We start from the raw sequence: 24,446 nt of genomic DNA, 5'->3' as shown, positions 1-24,446 counted from the left end.
AGTCACCAATTTTAAAAATAAAATCTTTCAATTTAATCAGTTGAATGACCCATTAGTTCCCTAAACAAAGGGAAGACAGTTTTTGATTTTGGTTTGAAAATTATGGTCACAGGCCAAAATTCAAATACATTAATTAAATCAGCCAATAATAATATACCATTGACTAATTTGCCAAGGTAATGAAATCCCGATAAGCTTCCCAGCTAGAGGCCAAACTAATTTCTTGCAGTCTTACTCGAAAACTTGCAGAGTGAACTGCAGACAAATTGTTTAAGTTTATAAATCAGTTAGCCACAGATTCACCAGAGATCAGCTTGTCTTATTTATATAGCATCTACCATATGAGGCAGTGTATCAGACTTGAACTTTAAAAATGCCACCCCAAAAGCAGGGGTCATCTTATAAAGCAGGGGTGACAAACTCAAATTCACGGAGGGCCAAAATTAAAAACTTGGACTAAGTCGAGGGCCGAACTAAATATTTATTGAAAATTTTCAACAACATCTGCATGTTTTCTCTTCTTTCAACATATGTAATGTTAAACTTTTTCTTATTAAAATAAATGTTTAATAATAGTTTTGGATAAACTCTTTCCAGAAGCATTAACAAATGAGAAATAAAATATTCAATAAATAATATTTCTCTATAGAGGATTTGTCAAATGTTGCTAGTGTGCTGTCGAATAGTAAAATCTGAGGGCTATTGAGAATGTGGGAGAATAACATGATTCCTGAAACAATCAAATGGGTGACTGATTGTGGGCATGAACTCTAGCAGGGTTATTTGCCATGCCCTTTTTCCATTGGTACAGATATCCTTTGATTTACACACTTTTCAAGTTTTATGCCTAATGAGCTTGTATCCAGGTGCAGGACCATTTTTAACCAGGAATATATTTATCACTGTGCCATGAAACTATTGGAAGATCGTTTTATCCTGAGATTAAAGTTCATAATACTTACTCAGGCCTGTGTGCGGGAGGGCGGGGTTTGCGGGCGATCGGGTTGGACAACGACAGTGCGGGGGCATCGGCTCTCGCTGCAGGGCAGCATCTCGGCGGATCAGCGGCCCCGTCACCGTGAATCGCGGGTTGGCCTGCGGCAGGGAGGGGGAGTGGGCAACAGTCCTGGCGAGGTCAGGCCCGAGGCCTCCGGTTCCGGGCGCTGGGAAGCGGCCTTGGCTTCCCCTGACACCGGCCAGGCCCCAAAACCAGAGTCCACGGTGAGACCCTGCAACGTAAACTGAGAAGGTGGGGGCGATTAGCAGGCTGACGCCAATGCATTCTGGGATTTGTTGTATTACTGTGCATGCGCTATACTGGCGCGGCGGCCAGCGGGCCACCTCTAATACATTTTTGAAATGATCTTGCAGGCCAAATATAATTATATCGCGGGCCAAATTTGGCCCGTGGGCCAGAGTTTGACATGTGTGTTATAAAGCCAAGTATAAAATCCGAACCTTAACAGTGAAATCTCAGCGCACTCCCACACCGTACAAAGTCCGAACTTTAACAGCCAAGTCTCAGTGCTCCCCCATGCTGAGTATAAAATCTGATCCCTAACAGCGAAGTTTCAGCATTCCCCCACACCAACTATAAAATCTAGACCTTAACAGCGCAGTTTCAGTGCTCCCCCGTAGTGTCCATCCACCCAGTCCGACTCCTCTTGGTTCTGCCCAGGCTTTAAACGTCTGTGAAAAGAGCCGACAGTGGTTTATTTTAAAATTTGCAAATACTGTAAAATTTAAACTTTTGCTGGGTAATTTGCTTTTAAAATATTGTGGTAGTATCACTCCACTGTTCAGATGGTTGGGAAAGGACTAACAGGGCAATAAGAATTGGGATAGTCTTATACAGTGAGTGTAGCTTAAAATCTAAAGGGAAATTTGGGGGGGGTGGGGTCACCTTATCCGAGTCGTCTTATACAGAGTCGGCATATACAATAATTGCAAGCAGCGTTACTTCAGGAAACTTACAAATGCCTTGATTGTAATAGTGTTTCCAAGTTTAGAAGAGAATAGGAGGGTCCAGAAAGGAAATTCCAGCGCATCAGATCTTGCAGAAGAAGGATTGATCACCCAAGAGACTGTGAGGGAAGAGGAGATTTAGGGTGGCTTCAGTGAGGAATTGGATTCATTGCAAGAATGGAGAGGAATTTTACTCTGCAGTGGAGTTGTGTTTCATCCTGGAAGTATATCGAAGAGCATTCAGCTGTCTTACACTGATATTACTGATTGAATAGAATTCCCTGCATCAAAAAGTAGACTTTTCAGAGGGAAAAATAATCAACATTTCATCTACAAAAGGCTCTGTTAATGTTGTCATGGGCTGATTGCTGCCTATCTATTTCACTTTCCTGTGTACCGAATGGGAATGTATAACAAAATAGTGAAGATCCTTTATCTACAGAAAGTTAGGCTGAAATGATTGAACGAAACATGAGAAAAGGGATAATGCAGCTTAGTCCAAATGACATTCAGTTAGATTTCTAAAACCGTTCTTAATTAGGTTGCTGTGAAATTACCAAGTGCATTACATAGGCTGTCTTGTATTGAATGAGAAGTGATAAAAGAGACAGGGCAAATCACAAGACAATCGCTCTGCTCTTGCTGTTGATTAAGGTTAGATTTCTTGTAAAAATCTGTGGTGACTCAATTGAATATTTCCTATTTCCAGTTCTTGTGCAGGAAATCAACTCGTGTTAAAAACACGAGGTGGTTAGTGTCTCAAAAACTGGAGCATTTATACCAAATGTTAAATGTCCAGCATTATTGTTATGTATCATTAATTACTTTTCTCAGAGCAAACATGAAACATTGAGGTGAAAGGAACCACAGACGTAGAAACCACTTTGTTTTATTTTGATTTCAGGTCGACTGACTATGGAACAACATATGAGAAGCTCAATGACAAAGTGGGCCTCAAAACTGTGCTGAGTTACCTATACGTCTGTCCTACCAACAAGAGGAAGGTAAAACAAATCATTCTTGTTTGCTGTGCAAAAGGAGGGAGGCCAGGGTCTCACCTTCAATTGATTTATTCATCCATAAATCGGTTGACAAGTTGAGAATTGAAGTTGGTGCCATTACTTTGCATTGCTTGTTTCCAAGGTCCAGGCACTACACTATATATCCCCTGTGGTGACATCTTATTAACAGACCAGTGTCAAAGAAAGTTAACTAGTTGCCTACCTCCTACCTCTTTGAGATCTATTCCTATCTATTCTCAAAAACATATGTCTGGTTATTACCTCTTAGTAATAGAGCCTGCGACTGCCCACAGGGAGCATGGTTCACCTTTATGAAATATTGTATGGCAGTATTAATAACTTCTTCAACTGCTGCACTTCAAAGACAGAGGAGCCTATTATTCAAAAGAATCATATCTACCTTCATCAAACGCAGTTTGTCACACAGAAATGTTCAATGCCCTTGTGAATTGGGGGGCTCAGACTGTGATATGGAATAAATGAGAATTCTGAGTGTGTTAGCCTGAAGCTCTTCTCTTTCCTGTTTTATTTAGTCTGTACAACAGGATCAGAGTCTTGACTTAATTATCAAACAGAGGAATATGCTAGAGGTTGCTCAGTGGCCAGATTGTATTATTCTCTAATGCTAAGCAAAATATAGGAATATATAATGGTATGTACATCAGATATTGCACTTAATTATATATTAGAGACCCTACTGTTGTAAACAGCTGATAAATACAGGCTAAAATTAGACAAAGCACGATAATTATCTGGGAAAGGCAGCATGTTGCTGTCTTCAAGGATTTCATGATTGGAGCTCCACTCTTCTGCACTTGCCAAAATCAAAGCTTGCATTTATATAGCATCTTTCAGGAGCCTGGGACATCTCAAAAACTTTTACATCCATTGTGGGTTTTTGTAGCCATAGAAAGTGTAACTGTCAATATAGGCAGAAATAATGTTGCAACCTGTATTATAATGGTCAGGTAAAAGGTGTAGTGATGTGAATATTGGTTGAGACACGGGATAATTCCCTGCTCTTTTTCAAGCTACGGCCATGAGAGCATGTAATCTCCCTGCAATAACTGAAAGGACCTGGACTTGATATTTAACCTGTAGCATGTGACCTCGGAGTGTATCACTCTGAGGCATCATCCAAAAATCTCTCGAGTGGAACTTGAACTTGTAAGCTGTTGAAACACAATGGTGGAAAGACTCAGCTGGTCAAACATGGCAAAGATAAAGATACATAACCAACATTTTGGGCTTGAGTGCTTCATCAGTCTTGACCTAAGGTTGATGAAAGGCTCACCTGAAATTTTGGTTATGTGTATTTTTGCTACATCAGCTGAGTTTCACCAGCATTGCATTTTTACTTCAACCACAATATCTGCAGACTTCCGTGTTTTACCCTTGTAAGCTGTTGACTTTAGTCAGCTCAATACACTTCAATAACACTGCATCCCATCCATCTCTAGTAACGCCATCTGAAAATTATCTGGGAGTTCATCCCTTGTGTTCTCTAGAGTTGGGTAATGGATCTAAACCATTGGCACACCATTCTTGTGGATTGTGAGTCACCCACTAACATCAACACCAGAAGTCAATATCAGACATTTGCAGTTAAAATCACATCTTGCTGATTGTAGTCTAATTTGGAAATCCTTGGGCTCACCTAGATAGGAGGCACATAATCCCATCAATTTGAAGGAATTAGATTAGATTCAAATTTATTGTCATTGTGCCAAGTACAATAGAAGCCAACAAAATGCAATTAGCATCTAACCAGAAGTGCAAAAAATCGTGCTATTTATATGTAAATGGTTCCTTACAAGTGAGGAATGTTTCTTACAAATAAGTAAATGGTTCCTTACAAGTAAGGAATGTTGTTTTGGAGAGAAATTAGGCAGCGTGCTTGCTCAAATTGGCTATTTGAGTCTCCAAAACTGCTTTAAAACAGATGAAGGATGTTTAAAGTGTGGGAGTTTTGAGTAGATTCTGTGACTTTATCTGTAAAGTCAGAGACTGAGATGTTCGCTGATGATTGCACAATGTTCAATTCCATTCACAGCTCCTCAGCAACACTTAGACAACATTCAGACATGAGCAAAATAACATTTTCACCACACTCAGTGGCAGGTTACGTTTTAATCACCTGAGTGCTGAGTCCAATGAGTCCGTTTAACCACCTCCCGCAATATGAAATACTTTGACTAACAATATTCGTGTTTGTGGTGGGGAGTGTGTCAAATTGACTGGAACATGAACAAAAAGCATTTGGACAAATTTCTGGATAGGATGGGCTTAGTAGGACCTGGACCAAAGGCAGGCAAATGGGACGAGCGCAAACTTGGAACAGTTGGGCTGAATGGCCTCTTCTGTGCTGTATGGCTCTGTGACCAGTGCCATCATGTCACTTAGAGCAAATATACATATATTGAACAGGCCTGATATAAAAATCATAGTCACAGAATCACAAGTACAAGCTACTCGATCATTTGAGTGTTAATTTTGTGTTAATTTCATCCCATTGAATCTGTTTCCACCACCTTTGCAGGCCACACATTCCTGAACATATCCTAATGGAGGTAGAGCTGGAGCAGGGGAGATTCCTTCCTCATCAGACGTGCGTTCATTTGGTTTACTGCCTTTATTTCTTTGAACTTTTTTTATCCCAATTCCTCCTAATGGAGCCCAGCTTCAACATGGGATGGTACAAAGGCGCAGCGGATAGGGCTGCTGCCTCCCTGCTCCAGTAACTTGGGCTTAACCCTGCCACTGGTGGAGTCTGTGTGGAATCTGCATGTTTAAAGCAACATAAACTCGTGTAGTTGGTAACAAACATTCTTTCAAGGGCCTTTGTGAAACCTTGCCCTCATGTTGGGCAATGCTTCCTAGAAAAATAAGTAACAGAACAAAGAAGGACTCCAAAATTATCTGGAATGACTGATATTTATTATAAAGTCACAGAAACATGGACTATAGGTTCCACTGATCCTCGTAATCATACAGTGAGCATGTCCCCTGCTCTTTCTGGTCTTCTCCCTGTTCCATTTATCCAATAAATTATATTTGAAGCTGGTACAGGAATCCAGATAGCCTCATGCAGCATTCCTACTGTTTCCTTATCCAGTCAAATCTACAAAACTGCAAGCTAAACAGGAAGCTTTGTGTGGTGGAATTAAAACATTGAAGTCTGCTGACACTGTGGTTGAAGTAAAAACACAAAATGCTGGAGAAACTCAGCAGGTCAAACAGAGTCCTTTATTTAGCAAAGATACATAACCAAAGTTTCAGGCTTGAGCTCTTACCCAGGGTATGGACAAAATGTGGGCAGGCGCCCAAACAAAATGATGGGGAGGGGCAGCGGGAGGAGCACCCTCCCAAAGGCAGAAGGTAATAGGTAGATAAAGGAGGAGGGCACACCATCAAGCAGGAGGAGGAGGGATGGCTGTGTGAATGGAGAGGCAATTGGGTGGAGAGCTGGAGGAAAGAAGACAAAGGGAAGGGAGAGAGAACAGAGCATGGCCAATTAAAAACCAGAGAAGTTGATGTTAATGGCATTCGGTTGCAGAGTGCCCAGATGGAAAATCAAGTGTTGCTTCTCCAGTTGACTACTGCACTTGCATGGTATTGGGTGAAGATCTGGAATAACAGTGGTAAATACACAAAAGTTTTGGACAAACTCAACAGATCCCACAGCGTCCTTAAGAGGCAAAGATACACAGTATAACCATTGTTTTGGGGCTGAGCCCTTGGTCGTATGAACAAAAAGCAGAAGGGTGCCTGAATATAAGAGGTAGAAGGAGGAGGGATGAAGGGGGAGGAGCACAGGCCAATGGCTAAGAGGCAATATGTGGACATGGATAGGGGGTAGGATAGAGAAGCTGAGATATTGTTTTGGACCTCAAGCACAGTAAGAAGATCTACCAGCCCATGAGACCATGCCGCTCAATTGCACCCAATTACCCTAAAGCCCCCATTTGTTTTGAGGGATAGGATTAAAATACCCTGCCAACACAGGAAGAACATACAAACTTCTGATGGACAACATCAGATTCGAACCTGCATCATTGGGCACTGTAGCCACTGCTGCTCTGACCATGCCACCCAGATCAGGGAAGTGGGGGGGGGGGGGAGATGGGGGGTTAGATCTGTGAATGCAGACCTGGAAGAAAGGAGATGGAGGCATAGGGAAAGAGAGAACAAAAAAAAGTGGTCAGGCCCGAACATTAGTTATACATCTTTGCCTTCTCTGGACATGCTGCTGAGTTTCTCCAGCACATTTGTGTATTAACTACAATCATAGTGTCTGCAGACTTTTTTTAATTTTACAGCGTTTCAATCTTCCTTCCAATGCGATTAAGTAATGAAAGCCTCAGGGAGGATCCTGCATACTTTTGGAAGAGTAACTTGTCTCCTTAAGTTCTGAAAACAACCATAAAATAATCATTGCAGTAATTCTTCTCTTTGCCTCTACTGCAGTGGGCTGCGATGCCTGTGAAACATTTTAAACATGTGCATGATTTATAGTAAACATTCCATTAATGGCTTTTTTGAAACCTCGCACTGAACTTATTGCAACACTGCTACTTAATGTGTGTTGGAGAAATGACTATCAGAGCAAAAAATGTCTGGAATAAAAGTTATTCTTGAAGCAGTCACAGAATGGCAAAGCACCGGTATTTAATCAAGTGTGTTAATTTTGGGCAAACCTATCCATTTCCTCCCATTGAATCTATTTCCACCACCTTTGCAGGCCACACATTCCCGAACATTTCCTTCTGTAGGTCAAACTGGGGAGATTCCTTCTTCATCAATAATGTATGTGCTCAAACCACTGGAGACTGCCTTTTCTCTTTGAATTTTCTATTGATTCCTGCCCTGATGGAGCTGAGCGTCCCCTTGGGAAGGCACAATGGCACTGCCAATAGGGCTGGTGTCTCCTTGCTCCAGGAAGGAGAATAGCTTGCAGGTGAGATTAATGGGGAACAGGATACCTTTGTAAGACAGCATAGAAACACTGGCCTCCTCTGATATTGTAAGAAAATGTATATTAGTTTGGTCATTTTCCTGGAACATTTTGTTTCACGAAGGGTGTTACAGTAGAAGTCCAAAAAATCCAGATGGCAGAAATCCAGACCAGCTGAAAATTTGGATTTTTTAAAATCTTAGTGGCTTTCACCGACATGCATCGCACTGCAGTAGCACTTTTTAAAAAACTGCTAGTTTTGATAAATGAAGTGTGCTGCATTTGCCATGAATAAACTATCAAAATGTACCTCTTTTTAAAAAGCTTTATTCCTTCTTAAATTTGAATTTTAAAAGTACTGCTTGAGAATCTGTAAAATTCAATAATCTGGACCAATCCAATCCCCGAGCAATCTGGATTTTTGGACTTCTCCTGTTTATAAATACCATTTATTTGGCAAAAATCAGACTAACTTCGCAGTGAAAGGAAGCCTTAAAACATTGAGGGATCTTGATAAACCAAGCACAGAGGAATTTTTTCTTCTAACAAGTGAATCAGAAACTTAGAATAATTAATAAACAAATCCATGAGCAGGCCATCAGAGGTGTCCATCGGCTGAATCTTAGCTTGCTTTACCTGCAGCCCAGGTGCTGCTTGTTGACCACTGGGACTTCGTGGAAAAGGGCACAATGCCTGCGTGGTGGGTACTCGGAGATTGCAGTGATTTACTGGGCCCATGTGGTAGGGCGAGTCCATGAGCTGTGGGCACAAGCACCAATTGGCCTCTGGTGATCTGTTGGTGAGATGCAGTTCTTTCTTTCCTTGCTTTTTCTCACTTCAAGGATCTGTCCCAACTCTACAACACCCCCTGCTTGCTTTTTGCTCATACCTTGACCTAGGGCTCTAGATCATTTGCTCCTATGGACATTGCAAAACCTGCTGAGCTCTGTTCCCTCTTCGCTGGGTGCATGCACACACGGTTTGCCACCAGTGCACAGAGAAAATTTGTGCACACAAAAGGCGAGTTACCTAAAATAATGTAGTAGTTAATGATTATACTTATTGAAAACAATCTTAGTTAACTGTTTCTGTGAACTAGTTAATTGGTTAAACAAGTAGTTAATCATTATATTAAATATAATGTATTAGATTAAAACATGCCAATACAGTTTTATTAGCCATGGGAGATAGGCTGTTCCAAAGTCATCTTGAAACCATTTCAAGTTTACATTTGCACAAGCATTCAGTGCACACATACTTTTGTCACAGGAAAAAAAACTGCTCAGAAGATTTTTGCACACTGACTACTAAAATTCAGAGGGAGCTTTGCTGCTGAGATTCTCCAGCAATTTGGGGTATTTACTACAATCACAGCATCTGCAGGTACACTCCCTCCCTCTCATCGCTGTATTTTTAATTTTGTTTTAATCCCTTTGCCTTCAGCTACCTGTTTTGCTGTGGTTCCACTGTTGCACTCTCCAGTGGTTTGAGCACATACATTATTTAGGCTGGCTCTTCAATTGGAGGTGTTGTGGTTTAATGAAGTATTAACCATGGTTCTAAGCTTCCTCAAGTGGCACTGAAGCAAAGAGGAACAGGAGAGCATTCCAGGTAATATTTATGAGTACAGTTACATGCAGGTTAAACGACTAGATTAGCAGCCAGAGTTACAGTCCATTGATTACGAGACTTAAGTCTGAATACCAGAACACAGCAGGGAATTTAATTAGGAGCAAATAAATATAATGGTAACTATGAAACTAGATAGTCATTAAAAACTCATCTGGGACACTAATAGTCTTCTGGGATACTAATATCCTTCTTGAAAGGAAATCTGCCATCATTACCTGGATTGGCCAATCCATGACCTCCAGGCCTGGTAAGAGAATGAAACAAAAATCTACAAATGCTTTGATTGAAGTCAAAACAGAAATTCTGGAGGAACTCAGCAGGTCTCACAGCATCCATCCATAGGAGGTAAAGATATATTACTGATCTTTCAGGCTTGAGCCCTTCTTTGTGGTAATGGGATAAAGCAAGTGGAGCGTGAATAAGAGAAATGGCCAACAGACAAAAGGTGATCATTGGATATGGAGAACAGGCCAGAAGAGAGGAAAGGTGGGAATTGAAGGAGGGGGGACGGGACTGAGTGTATTTGGCTCTGTGAATGCAGAGCTGAGGTAAAGGAGACAGAGGGGAAAAAGGAAGAGAGAACTGCAGGAAAGGAGATTGGGGGTTGGAGTGAAGAATGGCAAATGGAAACCAGAAAGGTCAATGCTCATGGTTGGAGGATGCCCAGATGGAATATGAGGTGTTGTTCCTCCAATTAACAGGTGGTGTCAGTCTGGCAGTGCATGAAACCAGACCTGTTAATGTTTAATTGCCTCCTCAGGCCAGTTAGAGACACACAATAAATGCCAGTGATGCCCCATCATGCGAACAATCACATTATAAAACAATCCCTCAATCATCATTGCTAGAGCAAATAACTTGATCATTATTATGAGCACTGGGGAAACAAGGTTGGTGAAGTGCTTTGCACAATTCTCTGTAAGGAGTTTGTTTGATCTTCCCCCTGCCTCTGGGCAGGTTTCCTCTGGGAGTTCCAGTTTCCTTCTACATTTACAAAGAGGTATGGGGTTAATTGGTTAAATGGTTGTAATTGGGCCAGAAGGGTCTTTTACTGTGCTGTATCTCTAAATTAATTTTTTTAAATGAAAAAAAATCTCATCATTATGTGTGGGACATTATAATCCACATTTTCCTCATATTTAAATTTTTAAAAGTATATAATTGGCTATAATCTTTCTGAGACCATGAAAAAGATTGCATAAGAGCATATCTTTTTGATTGTTTGCTGCTCACATTCCACTATTATTGGCAATGCTCCTCAACTTTACTACTGGACTAGTCATCACTTATTGAACATACCCCAGATGAAGTGAAGTTCCCATCAATTTGATTGCTTGCATTGTGGGAAGGGAAGATTATATTGACCATTGTGGGGATGCTGTGAAGATCAGTGATCTCTTACCAGGGATGTGGGAAGCTTCGAGGTCTTATTTGAGGATGGCAGGTCACAATTTAATTCCAAAAAAAATCCTGATCAAATGTCAAATTCCACAAAGGTTTCATGAAAGTGAAAGTTAAAGCAGAACAAATCTAAGTAGGTCTTAATGAGGGTGTGAATAACAATTCTGTTCATGTGGATAGAATGGGTACTCAAATAATTTTCATGGGAAGTATTTCTTGCAAGAATAACTCCAAAGTTCCAATGGAGCCTGTGAAACTGGTTCATATCCATGAGAATTGAAATTGCATCTCATAGACAAGGGAGTGTTCATTAGTAGAGACTTGGTGTTTGCGCCCTTCGTTCATCATCACTCCCTCTTCATCTGGAGTCCTGTAAAATGATATGAAAGAACAATTCTTTGCCTGTATTATCCTCCTCTAATTCTGGAGGAACTCTACAACGTATCCCCACTGCCACCCTGGTGTCACCTTATCACAGATATTTCCTTGGTCCTATTTATATCTCTTTCTCTTCCCCTCCCCCCCCCCTCATTTCAATTTCTTTGCAATTTGAAGCTTTTCTTCCTTTCCTAGTCGCAACAAAGGGAAATATTCACTTGGTTTCTCTCTCCATGGATGCTGCCTGACCTGCTGAGCACTTCCAAGATTTTCTGGTAACATTTCAGATTTTGGACACACACAGATTTTTCTTTTTACATTCAACAACAATACCACTTCTTCCTGGGTGGATGAACGAGCAAGTAAAACATGAGCAGGAGGAGGCCTTGATTGTGCAAAGCCAATCAACACGATCGTGGCTGATCTGACCTTTGGCCTTGCTCCACTTTCTCAGCCTATCCCTCAAGTGATTGGGAACTTATCGCAAAATGGGCAAATTATTCAAACTGGCACATCTTTGGCAATTCAACTCATGCAACAGGAAATGCAATAATAACAAATATATATGCAACTGTTCAGGAAGTATTGTTTCAATAAGTTAAATAGTGCAGGACATAGAGAAATGTATATTAAAACAATGCAAAGACATTATCTTTAGACAGTGAAAAATTCATTTAAAATATGACGACAGCAGAAAAGAAGCTGTTATTGAATCTGGTGGTTCTTGTTCTCAAGCACATTTATCTGTCTGATGGAAGGTGGAGGAGAGCATGATGAGTGTTGGGGTGCTTCCAAGATGCAGGTTGTGGCTACACCAAGTCAGTTGCTCACTAATGATAAAGGAAACAGTACTATTTCCATGGAATATAGGGGGAATCAGGTGAGCAATCTGGTTTAATTATCCAGTGTCAGATACCTGACATGAATGACTGCAGACCTATTGTTATCCGAGGAGCATAAAGAAAAAAAGAACAGGAGTAGGTCATTCAGATGCTCAAGACTGTCCTGCCATTCAATGAGATCATAGCTGATTTGATTTTGGCTTCAACGTTCCTTAATCCTTTAAATCAACTCTAGTCCAAAACTCTGTCCCTAATATATACAATGATTCAGACTTGCCAACTCTCTGGGTTAGAACATTTTAAAACTGTCCAAGAGAAGAAATCGCTCCCCATCTTAAATGAGCACCTGTATTCTGTAATTCTGCCCCTTTGCTCTAAAAAGACGCCACAATAGAGAAACATTCAGAATCCTGCATGTTGTTTTCTTCCAAACTCCATTGATTATAGGTCCAGTTTGCTTGGTGTTTCTGCGCAGGCCAGCTTGTCCACCCTCGGAATATATCCAGTGAACTTTCATAAGGGACAGCACAGAAACAGTCCATTCAGCCCATTGAGTCTTCACTGACAACCATTAACACTAATCCTTCTTTCATTCTCCTATCTACTCCCCCCAAATTTTAGCACTAATGCGCACACTTATGATCATTTACAAGGGTCAACTAACCTGCCGATCTGGGTATGTGGGAGGAAACTGGAACAAGTTCAAGTTTATTAACATCCAATGTACATGCACAACCTGACTACCACCTGGAATTCTCTGCACAGGGAAGCAGTCGAGGCAACTTCATGAAACATATTTAAGGTTCAATTAGATAAGTTTTTACATTTTAAAAAAAAGGAATTAGGGGATATGGGGAAAAGGCAGGTAGGTGGAGTTGAGCCAATGATCAGCCATGATCTTATTGAATGGCAGAGCAGGCTTGACAGGCCGGATGGCCGACTCCTATTTCTTATGGTCTTATGGAGGAAGCCCACATGGTCACAGGGAGAATGTGAAAACTCCACACAGGCAGCACCTAAGGTTAGGATTGAACTCGCTTACTGGATTGTGCTTTTATGTATTGAACTGACTTCCATGCAAGTGTGCCCTCCTGAAAGTGAAAAACGAATTTCTGGGCAAAACACCTAATATGAACTGAGCAGCATGTTGTACAGTAGTAGTCTGATTTCTTCATGCTGGCCCTTCATTTCTCTGGTAATCACCATGGCTTATATCAGTTTATATCACCAGCCAGAGAGATGCTAGAAGCTCACTTTTACCTTTACATTTAGGCGAAGGTTTTAACATGATTAAACCAAAACTCGGGAGGGAGAGCAGAGTGTTTACCAAATCCTCAATTCCGTGTTCTCAGTTGGGAGACACCTCCTGAAGGTAGAAGTTTAACTCTGAAACATGATCCTTGAGCGTAACCATCAAGAAGTAGCATCAAGCATTCATGCATAACATCTCAGCTCTGTCAATTATTCCAGTTCCATAAGAACACTCGCTACTCACTATAAATCTCATGGTCTCTCAGCATAAGACTGTTAACACAGTGCCCATAAGTGGCCCAAACAATTGTTCTGTGCTCTCATTTCACCGGCAGTTCTGTTAAGACCCCCATGGGCATTTTACATTCGAATCTGTCATCTGGCACAGAGCACTTCATGGGCTGAACCCATGCTTTTGAGGTTAAAGTGTAGTGTTACTTAGAAATAGTGTCCAACGCCTGGTTCAAAAATTACATTGTGAAAAATTACTGCCCAACAATATCCAAAACAACCACAACCTGGCTTTGGGTTGGATGTGTCATTTTAAATCTACTCTCCTCGTACAATAGAAAGAGAGCTATCTCTCGTAAAAGGCACTGAAGAAAATTAAGGGTATCACTCAGAAAGCCTCTAATAACCTTACAATAAGAAGCTGGAGCAATGCAACAGGTAAATGGTCAGTCAACATTTTGGTCTGGGACCCTTGGTGAAGACAAAAGTAGGAAAGGGAGGTATCAAGCATAAAAGGGGCTGGGGTCTTTGTGGTGGGGGGGAGGAGTGGTGAGGTGATCAGACACGAGATAGATGAATGTGAGAGAGGTAGCAAGAAAGGTAGGCAAGGAGACCAAAGTGCAAACTGTGAGCTAAAGGTCATTTGGATAATGTCTGCCACTCAATACAAACTCATTGAATTGGAAGTGAGCTGGACACAACCATTTAAGTTTGACCAGTGGGAGTATGCACACATCCGTTGTGTGCTTAACAATTACTGGCGGGAAGACCATGTCCCTGGGCACTGCTCCAACTTCTTCATTGCAACAGTAATTAAGCCTAACACAGAGTTAACCCTTGCTTGAGGCAGGAGCAGTTCCTGTACAAAACATTCTTTCAAGAGTTGACATTTGATTGAACTTATTGGGAAATATTTGGGAATCTTCACAGTGCAATTGAAAAATATTATTGCATGGTATAATTTATTAAAAGATCAGCCCTTAATTTGCACTTATTTCAGCATTTTAATGATTCACCTACCAAGTTCTATTAGCATATAAGTGAGAGAGAGAGAGAGAGAGAGAGATGGGGAAAGAACTGTGATAATTTATTAGTGATATAAGAGGCAGAACTAATGCAACATGAAAACATTTATCCTGTGCAGTTTATTCCTATATTAGTTTCTTTGCTAACCTACTTGAAGGTCCAAGAAAAGTGGTGAAGTATTCCTTCTATCTATCATGAATGCAGCCTGTATGTGATGATAACAGGAGAGTGGAATTAAAAATGCCTCGGGATATTACTGCAGAAGGGATAGCATTTTGCTTCAAGTTAGTTATTTTAGATTTTTTGTGGATGGATTGGAATGCAAATTTAGCCAGGTAACATAATGTTGATATTGTGTCTGTACTGTTTTTTTTTAAGAGGTTGGGTGTTCTGTGGTGAGTGGCAGACTTCTTGGCTCTTCAAAGCTTTTCCATCATCTCAAGGGACAGTTCAGAAGTGCGAGGGAAGACATTTCTTTCTTCTATGAGCGCATTTCCAACAACCCTCAGGAAACCATTCTGGCTATCCATCCCATAGGATGATGATGGTTCCTTTCAGACAGTTTGTGGGGTTTGATATGAGGATACCCCACTCCTCTGAAAGGAACTGCGTGTGCGTGAATGGATTTAGGTGAGTAGGGGTTTGCACAGGACCAGACCCACCATCTCGACATCCCCTCCCGGATCCAGCAGCATGGTGAGGTCCAAGACGGCTGGGGGAAGTTCTGTTGCAGTGAATGGCCAGATCAAGCTTCAATGCAAGGGATGCCCTTTCCACACTTCATGGCATGAATTTTCTAGATGGCTGTTGACCCTTTGAAAGGGGTAATCCGCCCTTTGACGGCTCTTGCTTTTCATCCTGCAGGGTGTCTAGCCACCGTCCTCACCAGGCAAGCCTGGTGGAGGAGCCAGTTTTGCTGCTGAACACCCGACCATCCGACAGGTAGTATTTGGTTACATGGTGACAGAAATAGGTGTTAGGGAACTTTTTGGGTCCAGTGATCATAATGTCATTAGTTTCAAGTTAATTAGGGAGGAGATATGGGCCTTAGGTTAAGATTCTAAATTGGAGAAAGGCCAATATTGAGGAAATGAGAAAGATTCTAGAATGCATGGATTCAGACAAGTTGTTTATGGGCAAGAATGTGCAAGCTAAGTGGATGTCCTTCAAAGATGAAATTTTGAGAGTACAGACATTGTATGTTCCTGTCAGGATTAAAGGCAAGATTAGCAGTGTTACGGAGTCCAGAGAACCCCAAAACCCAGCAGCAATAGATATGCACCACAACACAGGGTTATTTAAACAAAAGTAGTTTTTAATTATATTTGAACAAGAAAACAGAATTAAACTTTAACTTCTTACTTAACCTACCTAAACCACTTAATCCCCCCTCTAATACTAAGCGCAGGTGTGTGTAATGTATATTTAAGATTAGAAAAGTTCTTTGGATCAGAATCCGATCTCACTGGTTGCAGGCAATTCTTGTACTGTGCACAGAAGTTAGCATTAACAGAGTTCACCAGTCTTTGGTGCTTAACAGGCAAATGGTTAGCACTCAGGAAGGTTCTTGCTGGTTTTCAGAGAGAGATTCCTTTTCCAGGGCATCCGCAACTGATTCCTTCTCAATCAGTCTTGCTGACGAAACTTTCCCCTTTCAGGGTTCTCGAGATGATCCTCTTTCTTTCAGGTCACCTTTTTGACCACTAGTCTTCTCCTTTGACCAAGCAGCCTTCCAAGATTTGCCAGCTTGTCCCTCTGGAACTGATTTCTGTGACTCCTTCTCTCTCACTCCCTCCCCTTTTGAGAGCAAAGCTGTTCTGTCCCTGCCTGCAAAAATCACACGCTCTCCTAGGCAAGCTGTATGTCGATACTTCATTGCTCCTCTGCAAAAGTCCTGCAAAAATTATGTGTTTTAAAATGTGTGTGTGAGAGCTACTCTAACAATTCCTCCCAAGCCACCTCAAAATACTCTTGTCACAGCAGGCAAATGGAACCTTGGTTTTTGTGAGATATTGGGGATCTAGTTTGGAAGAAGAGGGAGGTGTACAGCAGGTATGGACCACATAGAGCAAATTAGGTACTTGAGGAGTATTAAAAAATGAAAGAAAAATCTCAAGATAGAAATAAGGAAGGCTAAAAGACAACATGAGATTGCTTTGGCAGACAATTTGAAGGAAAGTCCTAGGGGTTTCTACAATTATATTAAGAGCAAAAAGACAGTAAAATTGGTCCCTTTGAAGATCAGAGTGGATGCCATTGTATTGGAACCAAAAGAGGTGGAGGAGATCTTAAATGTTTTTTTTAAATCAGTATTCATTCATGAAAATGGCAAAGAGTTGTAGGAAGTAAGGAGAACAAGCACTGATGTCATGGAACCTATACAAATTAAAGAGGGGGAAGTGCTTGCCGTCTTAAAGCAAATGAGGTTGGATAAATCCCCAAGGCCTGACAAGATATTCCCTCAGATCCTGAGGGAGGCTAGAATGAAAATTGCAGGGGCTCAGGTAGAAATATTTAAAATAACCTTAACCATGGGTGTGATGCTGGAGGATTGGAGGGTAGCTCTCGTTGTTCCATTGTTCATAATAGGCTCTAAAAGTAAGTCTGGAAATTATAGGCCAATGCACCTGACATCAGTAGTAGGTAAGTTATTGGAAGGTGTGCTAAGAGATTGAATATACAATTATTTAGATACCCACAAAATGGTTAGGGTTAACATGGCTTTGTGTTTAACCAATCTTAGAGTTTTTCGAGGAGGTTTACCAGGAAGATTGATGAAGGAAAGGCTGTGGATGTTGTCTACATGGGTTTAGTAAGGCCTTTCTCAAGGTCCCACATGGAAGGTTAGTCAGGAAAGTTCAGATGCTAAGTATTCATGGTGAAGTAATGAACTGGATTGGGCAATGGCGGGTCAGGAGAAGGCAGAGAGTAGTGGTGGATTTTTGCTTCTCAGATTGGAGGCCTGTGACTTGTGTTGTGCCTCAGGGGTTGGTGCTGGGACCATTGTTGTTTGTCATCTAGATCAATGATCTGGATGATAATGTGGAAAATTGGATCAGCAAGTTTGCAGATAATACTAAGATCGGATGGACAGCGAAGAAAGTTTTCAAAGCTTGCAGAGGGATCTGGACCAGCTGGAAAAATGAGCTGAAAAAATGCCAGATGGAATTTAATGCAGACAAGTATGAGGTGTTGTATTTTGGAAGGACAAACCAAGAAAGTACATACATATAAATCGGAGGGCGCTGAGAAGTGCGGTTGAACAGAGGGATCTGGGAAAACAGATACATAATTCCATGAAAGTGGAATCACAGGTAAAAGGGTTGTAAAAACTTTTCAAATCAAATTATCGAGTACAGGTGTTGGGATATAATGCTAAAATTGTATATGACATTGGTGAGGTCAAATTTGGAGTTGCGTGTGTAGTTTTGGACACCTAACTATAGGAAGAATATCAATAAAATGGAAAGAGTGCAGAGAAAATTTACTAGAGTGTTGCCTGGACTTCAGGAACTGAGTTACAGGGAAAGGTTAAACAAGTTCTGACTTCATTCCTTAGACATTTAAGAAGAATTTGGACAGGTACATGGAGGGCTATGGTCAGGGTTCAGTTGAGTGTGACTAGGCACACAAAAGGTTTGGCACAGACTAGGAGGGCTGAAGGGGCCTGTTTCTGTGCTGTAATATTCTATGGTCCAAAAAGGTAAATAGCTATAGGATTTTCCCTAGGGTAGGGGAATCTGAAATAGGAAATTATGAATGTATTATGAGTGGAAAAAAGTTTAAAAGGGACCTGAAGGGTGTTTTCTTCACACAGAGGGTGGTGGGAACATGGAACAAGCTGCCAGAGGAAGTGGTAGAAGCGGGAACTATTGTATTGTTTGAAAAGCTTGTAGGCAAGCCCTGGGATAGGAAAGGTTTAGAGGGATATAAGCTAGACACAGGTTAATGATGCCAGACATGGTGATAAACAGCACCTTAGCAAATGAGGAAGGACACCAAAGGTAGCTGTTGATGTTAGTCTGCTTTCGAGTCTTACCATAATCCTTACTGCCGTCAAAATGAACTCAGTGAAACATGAAAGGTGTAGGTGATGGAAATGCAGTAAAACCCAATGAAATGCTGGAGGAACTCAGCCAGTCTTTCAGTGTCTGTTAGGAGACAAAGATATAATGCAGACATTTCAGGCCTGATCCCTTCTTCAAGGATTTCCTTGAAGAAGAACTCAGGCATGAAATGTCAGCAATATATCTTTGGTTTTTAAGGTTACTAATAGACTGGCTGCTTTCCTCTGGCATTTCAGTGAGTTTTTCATCAAAATTAACTCCTCAACGATTAAAAATGGAGTGCTAAAGTAGATGTGAACATGATAACAGCACCAAACTTGTTATCTTCTACAAAATTTAACACTGAGTTACAAGAGCGATCAGAAACCTTCATCACATGTTCCGGAAAGTTCCTGCGGGCCACTGGAGGTGTCGCAGTGAGCGGAGGGGAGAGGAGGCTCAGGCACAACAACAAAATGGGGAAGGAAAATAAAAATAAGAAAAAAAAAAATAAAAAAAAACCTTCATCACTTTTAAGGTGTATCTCCAAGGAGCAGAAAGAGGTGGAGAGTCCATTAATAACTGAATTTTCATTAAATTTATGATGGCAGCCAATAAATTTGATATTGATAATGTGTTTATTATCATGGATATTTCCCAGGAGGTTGCCTGGATTGGAAAATACGTCTTATGAGGCAAGGTTAGCAGAGCTCGGACTTTTCTCTTTGGAGTGAAGAAGAATGTGAGGTGACTTAATAGAGGTCTACAAGATTCTGAAAGGCACAGATAAGGTAGATGGCCAGCACCTTTTTCCCAGGGCAGGAGTAGCAAACACCAGAGGATATGTGAACAAAGTGAAGGGAGGAACATTTAGGGAATATGACAGGGGCAAGTTTTTTTTAAAACACAGAGTAGTGTGTGCCTGGAATGCATTTCCAGGGGTTGTGAAGGAGGCTGGAAAATAAGGGGCATTTAAGGGACATTTAAGGGATGCTTAGACAGGCACATGGATGAAATGAAAATGGAGAGTTATGAGGCAGGGAGGGTTTCATATAGGCTGGCACGTCATTGTGGGCCAAATGGTCTGTAGAGTGCTCTAATGTTCTATGTTCTAATGGGTATTTTATGAGCCATTATGACAGCGCAGTCTGGTCTTTTTGTGGTGGGGGTACAGTCTGTGAAATGAGGGGAGGTTCAAGAGCATAATGGCCATCAGAAAGAAACTGAACTCAGAGATGTTGGTCTTCTGCTTCCATATCTTCTACCTAAAGGTAGGAGTGAGAAGATGTGATCAGGGTTGAAAAGGGTCATTTATGATGTTGGTTGCCTTCTTGAGGCAGCGCTTCACATATGTGCTGTGTGCAATGGATGGGAGGGGTCCATGTGATGGACCTGGCTATGTTTGTTATGCAGTCTTCTGCATTCCTGTACAGACAAATTCCCAAACTAGGCTGTGATGCAACCATTCAGCACACTTTCCACAATGCACCTACAGTATTGAAGTTTGATAGAGTATTTTACTGACATAGAACAATACATCACAGTACGGCCCTCATTGTTGTGCTGACCCATATATTCCTTCTTAAAAAAGTACTGAACCCTCCCTACCCCACAACTCTTTCATCTATCTGTCTGTCTAAGAGTGTCTTAAATGCCCCTAATGTTTCAATTTCCACCACCATCCCTGGCAAGGCATTCCAGGCACCCACAACTCTTTTTTTAAAAAAAAAAGCCCTGATGTCTCCCCTCAGCTTCACTCTCTTAACTTTGTACATGTGTTCTTTGGTGTTTTCTGATTCTGCCCTAAGAAACAGGTGCTGGCTGTCCACCCTATGTATGCCTGCATTATCTTGTGCACCTCTATCAAGTCTCCTCTCATCCTTCTATGCTCCAAAAAGAAAAGTTCCAGATCTGCTAACCTTGTCTCATAAGACTTGCTTCCCAATCCAGGCAACATCCTGGTAAATCTCCTCTGTACCCTCTTCATAGCTTCCACAACCTTCCTATAATGAGGTGACCAGAACCGAACACAATACTCTAAGTGTGGTCAGATCTCCTCAGGCTTCTTAAAAAGTGGAGGGGTTGGTGTGCCGCCTTCAATGTTGCCTCCATGTACTGGTTCCATGAGAGGTCCTTTGATATATGGACACCCAGAAACATGAAGGCACTAACCCTCTCCACCTCCGTCCCATCATCAGAGGGCAGATGTGTGGTCCCTCTGCCTTACCTTCTGAAAGTCATTAATGAGCTCTTTGTTTTTGTTGATCTTTGTTTAGATAAAAACTGTTAAAACAAACTGTGAAGAAGAAATTAAGCTTGGCATTTGATAGCACCATGGTGAGGAGTGCAGGGGTTGGAAGCGATGTGATGCTTTCACTTCATTCTATCTAAATCTGTTCAAAGAAGAAGCAGTAAAGACAGCAAGGAAAATGAAATAACCTTTTATCGATCCAAAATTGAAAGGGCAAAGTGGCCCATGGTGCTGCTTGACAATAAAATGGAAGCCTTTGTACACTTGAGATGGGCAGTTAGAAAACAGAAGTGTCAAACTCGGGAGGTACAGTCTAAAGGATGAGACTGAGCATGCTCTTGCAGCAGAAGAGATTCTATGTATGGATTCCAGTTTAGCAATCTTGACACTGCTGCTGTTCCCTCAGCCCCAACATTGACAAGCACCTTTTTTTTCAACCACCATGTCTTGCACTGGGTGCCTATTATACTGGATGGTCATTGACGGCACTCATAGCTCTCTCTCAAAGTTTCAGAACATCAGAGAGACTGGCAGGCAGGTCTGAATGTTTCAACATTCTGAATTTCAAATAGCCACCCACTGGACTGTCAGCTCTCATTTATCATGCTTGACGACCTCTTGTCAGCCGACAGATCTTCTTCACTGCCTTGAATGATACTACATTGTGCTTCCTCTATTTTGCTTTAATTTTCTAGCATGGAGGCATTTCCCTGATCCATTCCCGTTTCCACCAAATAATTTGAAGAAATGTCTGAAATGACGGAGATGTGAGTGCAAGGGGAAAAGCAGCCCTTTCCACCTGGAAGCAATGGCTTGTAGAAATCTTCCCTTTTTTTAAAACCTTGTACCCATGTGCATCACCAGGCACTGGAGAATAGCTCCATTCAGTCATAAAAATCATTTTGACATTGCAAGGCATATTATTAGTAAATGTTCAAAGGAAATGATTGTGTCCTTTTCTCTCTCTTGACCTACGATGAATGGTCATTGCCCTTGGATCCTGGGTGCCTCCAGTGGATTTGAAGAGACTCTGGGATGTAAATTTCGAAGGTTAGTTTTTCCAAGCGTCTGGGCATAATTAGCCAAACTCCTGTACGTACCCATAAGCAAGACTGAGATCGGCTGCATTAAAGTTTATTAAAATGCGGTTGCACAAGTACAGTCAGACGAAACAGCATTCTCCAGACTTCAGTGCAAAACCGCGCAGACTTATAACCAGTCATAACACACGCACAGACAAAATTTATATACAGGACAAATATACATACACATTCAAAACCCTGTTTTGCAGAATTGAAGCAACCAGCAAAGAATTGTGGAAAGTAAATAGGTGAAAAATATGAAGTTTAAAATTGGCATGCCTTGCCATTTGTTATCCCAATCACACAACACACACTCTCAAGCAAATGGAAAATGCATTTATCACGCAACTACCAATCCCACAAGTGCCAGATACCAGATAAAGGAAGAGAGGAAAGATAGAAACTGAATGTATACGGAAGAGATGGAAACAGAGGAACCATACAGAAATGGGGGTTACTTACAATTATAAAAAGTGGTTGACTGCTTATCAATTCCAATGATTCTGAGGTGATGGAGTGTCTCAGCTTTACAAAGATTAATGAACCACATTTTTAGGGCAGATCCCTGCTTGGACAATGCCAACAACTGCAAATCTGAATTCTAAAGTGCACTTGCTCTTCAATTGCTCCATGGCCTGTGTACTGAGTGATCTGTTTGATCAGCTTAATTATCCCGTGGAGTCAAGATGTTAAATTCGAGAGCTTCAAGGTGAAGCAATGCCTTACACAAATTCATCCACTGCACTCATCTCTTCAATTTTAAGCATTGTTGCCTGCGTAACTGCATCTCTCTCAGTTCTCAATACACCTTGCACAATTGAAGGCTAATTAATTTTAAAAAAGGATATTCTCATTTTAAGTTAACGATTTGGCAATGTGTTCTGTGTTATATGCTAGTATGATTAATACTGAAGATGCTGGTTCAGATTGGCCTGTGACCAGCACAAAAGCAGGTTCTAATCAATTTGGCTCAGTACTTCCACTGCATCACAGCCAGAATCCCCAAGTAGTTTCATTGCTTAGAGACTTCAAGCATCATGAAACTAGGTTTTGAACCGAAACGTCAGCTGTCCATTTCCCTCTACGCCTGATCTGCTGAAGTTTGTTTCATTAGTTTTTAATTTATCAAGGGGTAATAGTTTGGTTGAAAAAGTGTTGAAAATGCTAATTGCCTCTTCATCACAAAAGCAGTGAATAATGAAAATATTGCAGCGTTAAGGTGAATTTCACCCATTGATTCTTTGCCAGCTCTTTAAGCAGGAATGCAGTTTGTTCTGAGTCCCCCCACCACCCCCACCCTCCCCTTTAGACATGAGGTTCCCTTTGCTTTGATAGCTGAGCCAGTCCCTTGACAGAGAGACACAAACGAATCAGTTTCACTGCCTTCACAGACATTGCCCTCCATATCATACCCGGAGACACAAGAAGCTGCAGAATTTTTCCCTTCCATGGGAGTTCTGTGAGTCTCTCTGTCATTTGGACTGCTCCGCACTCCTGTCTCACCCCTCCCTCTCACATCTTTGCCCTACGCTGTCGGCCCCGATGCACCTCTCAAGGGCTGCCTCACTCACTGAGTTGCTTTTTTTTTCTCTGCTGCAGGACACGCGTCCTTGTTGCACGGTGAAGTTTTTCCTCACTGTTTCCTTGTTCAGTGCCAGGTTAAAATGAGCGCATATGGCATGTGTTCTTTCTTTGAAGAGTTGCTAGACCCCTTGCCTGCAGAACGTTCCCATGTGAAGCCATCCCGGACTGCCTAGAGATGAGAATCTGGAAAGAGTTCAAGTAAATATTTTGCAGTCCAAACAGGGGTGGGGGTGGGTACTTTCTGATGACATACTGTCTAAGTTTGCCAAGAAGTGATTTCACAAGCTATTGATTTTGTGTCTCTAAATGCCATTGGACTATTAGGAATAAATTAAATCTTTCATCCTTACAAATAATCTGAGAGGCACAAGAGAACAGAATAACATAGCAATACTAACTTTGATTCTCTCAATACTGAAATGTTGTTTATAATTTAAAAAGATACTACCAGTTGGTCAGGCAGCATCTGCAGAGGAAAGATACAAAGTCCCCTCCTTTTAGGTGTAGCCTTTATAAGGAGGTGAGAGGGAAGGGTGAGGCAAGAGATGGCATGGGATAGGTGGATCCAGGTTGATGGCCGGATGGAGACAGATGGGGACAAATGGGTGATGACCGCGACAGAGGCAGGGTGATAGTGTCATCAAAGGGCTGCAGGTTATGGAATCGGATAAGAAAGCATGAATGGGAAGCAGAGAAGGGAAGGATGGTGGGTAGCTGGAGACTGACTGGGGGGGGTGGGAGGGTTAAGGGAAACAGTAGATGATGGGGAGATAGACCCATG

General features: G+C 41.5%; 1 protein-coding gene across 1 annotated transcript in view; it reads left to right on the top strand.

The window, feature by feature from the left end:
- Positions 1-24,446, top strand: part of LOC138743782 (VPS10 domain-containing receptor SorCS1-like) — an 800,159-nt gene that overhangs the window by 426,070 nt on the left and 349,643 nt on the right. Inside the window, exon 4 of the mRNA XM_069899386.1 lies at positions 2,870-2,969. Within this exon, the coding sequence (XP_069755487.1) occupies positions 2,870-2,969 (100 nt within the window). The remainder of the gene's footprint in view (positions 1-2,869; positions 2,970-24,446) is intronic.

Source organism: Narcine bancroftii, chromosome 10, assembly GCF_036971445.1.
Source record: "Narcine bancroftii isolate sNarBan1 chromosome 10, sNarBan1.hap1, whole genome shotgun sequence".
Lineage (NCBI taxonomy): Eukaryota > Metazoa > Chordata > Chondrichthyes > Torpediniformes > Narcinidae > Narcine > Narcine bancroftii.
The sequence above is the reverse complement of the archived record's forward strand: the minus strand, read 5'-3'. Positions and strand labels throughout refer to the sequence as shown.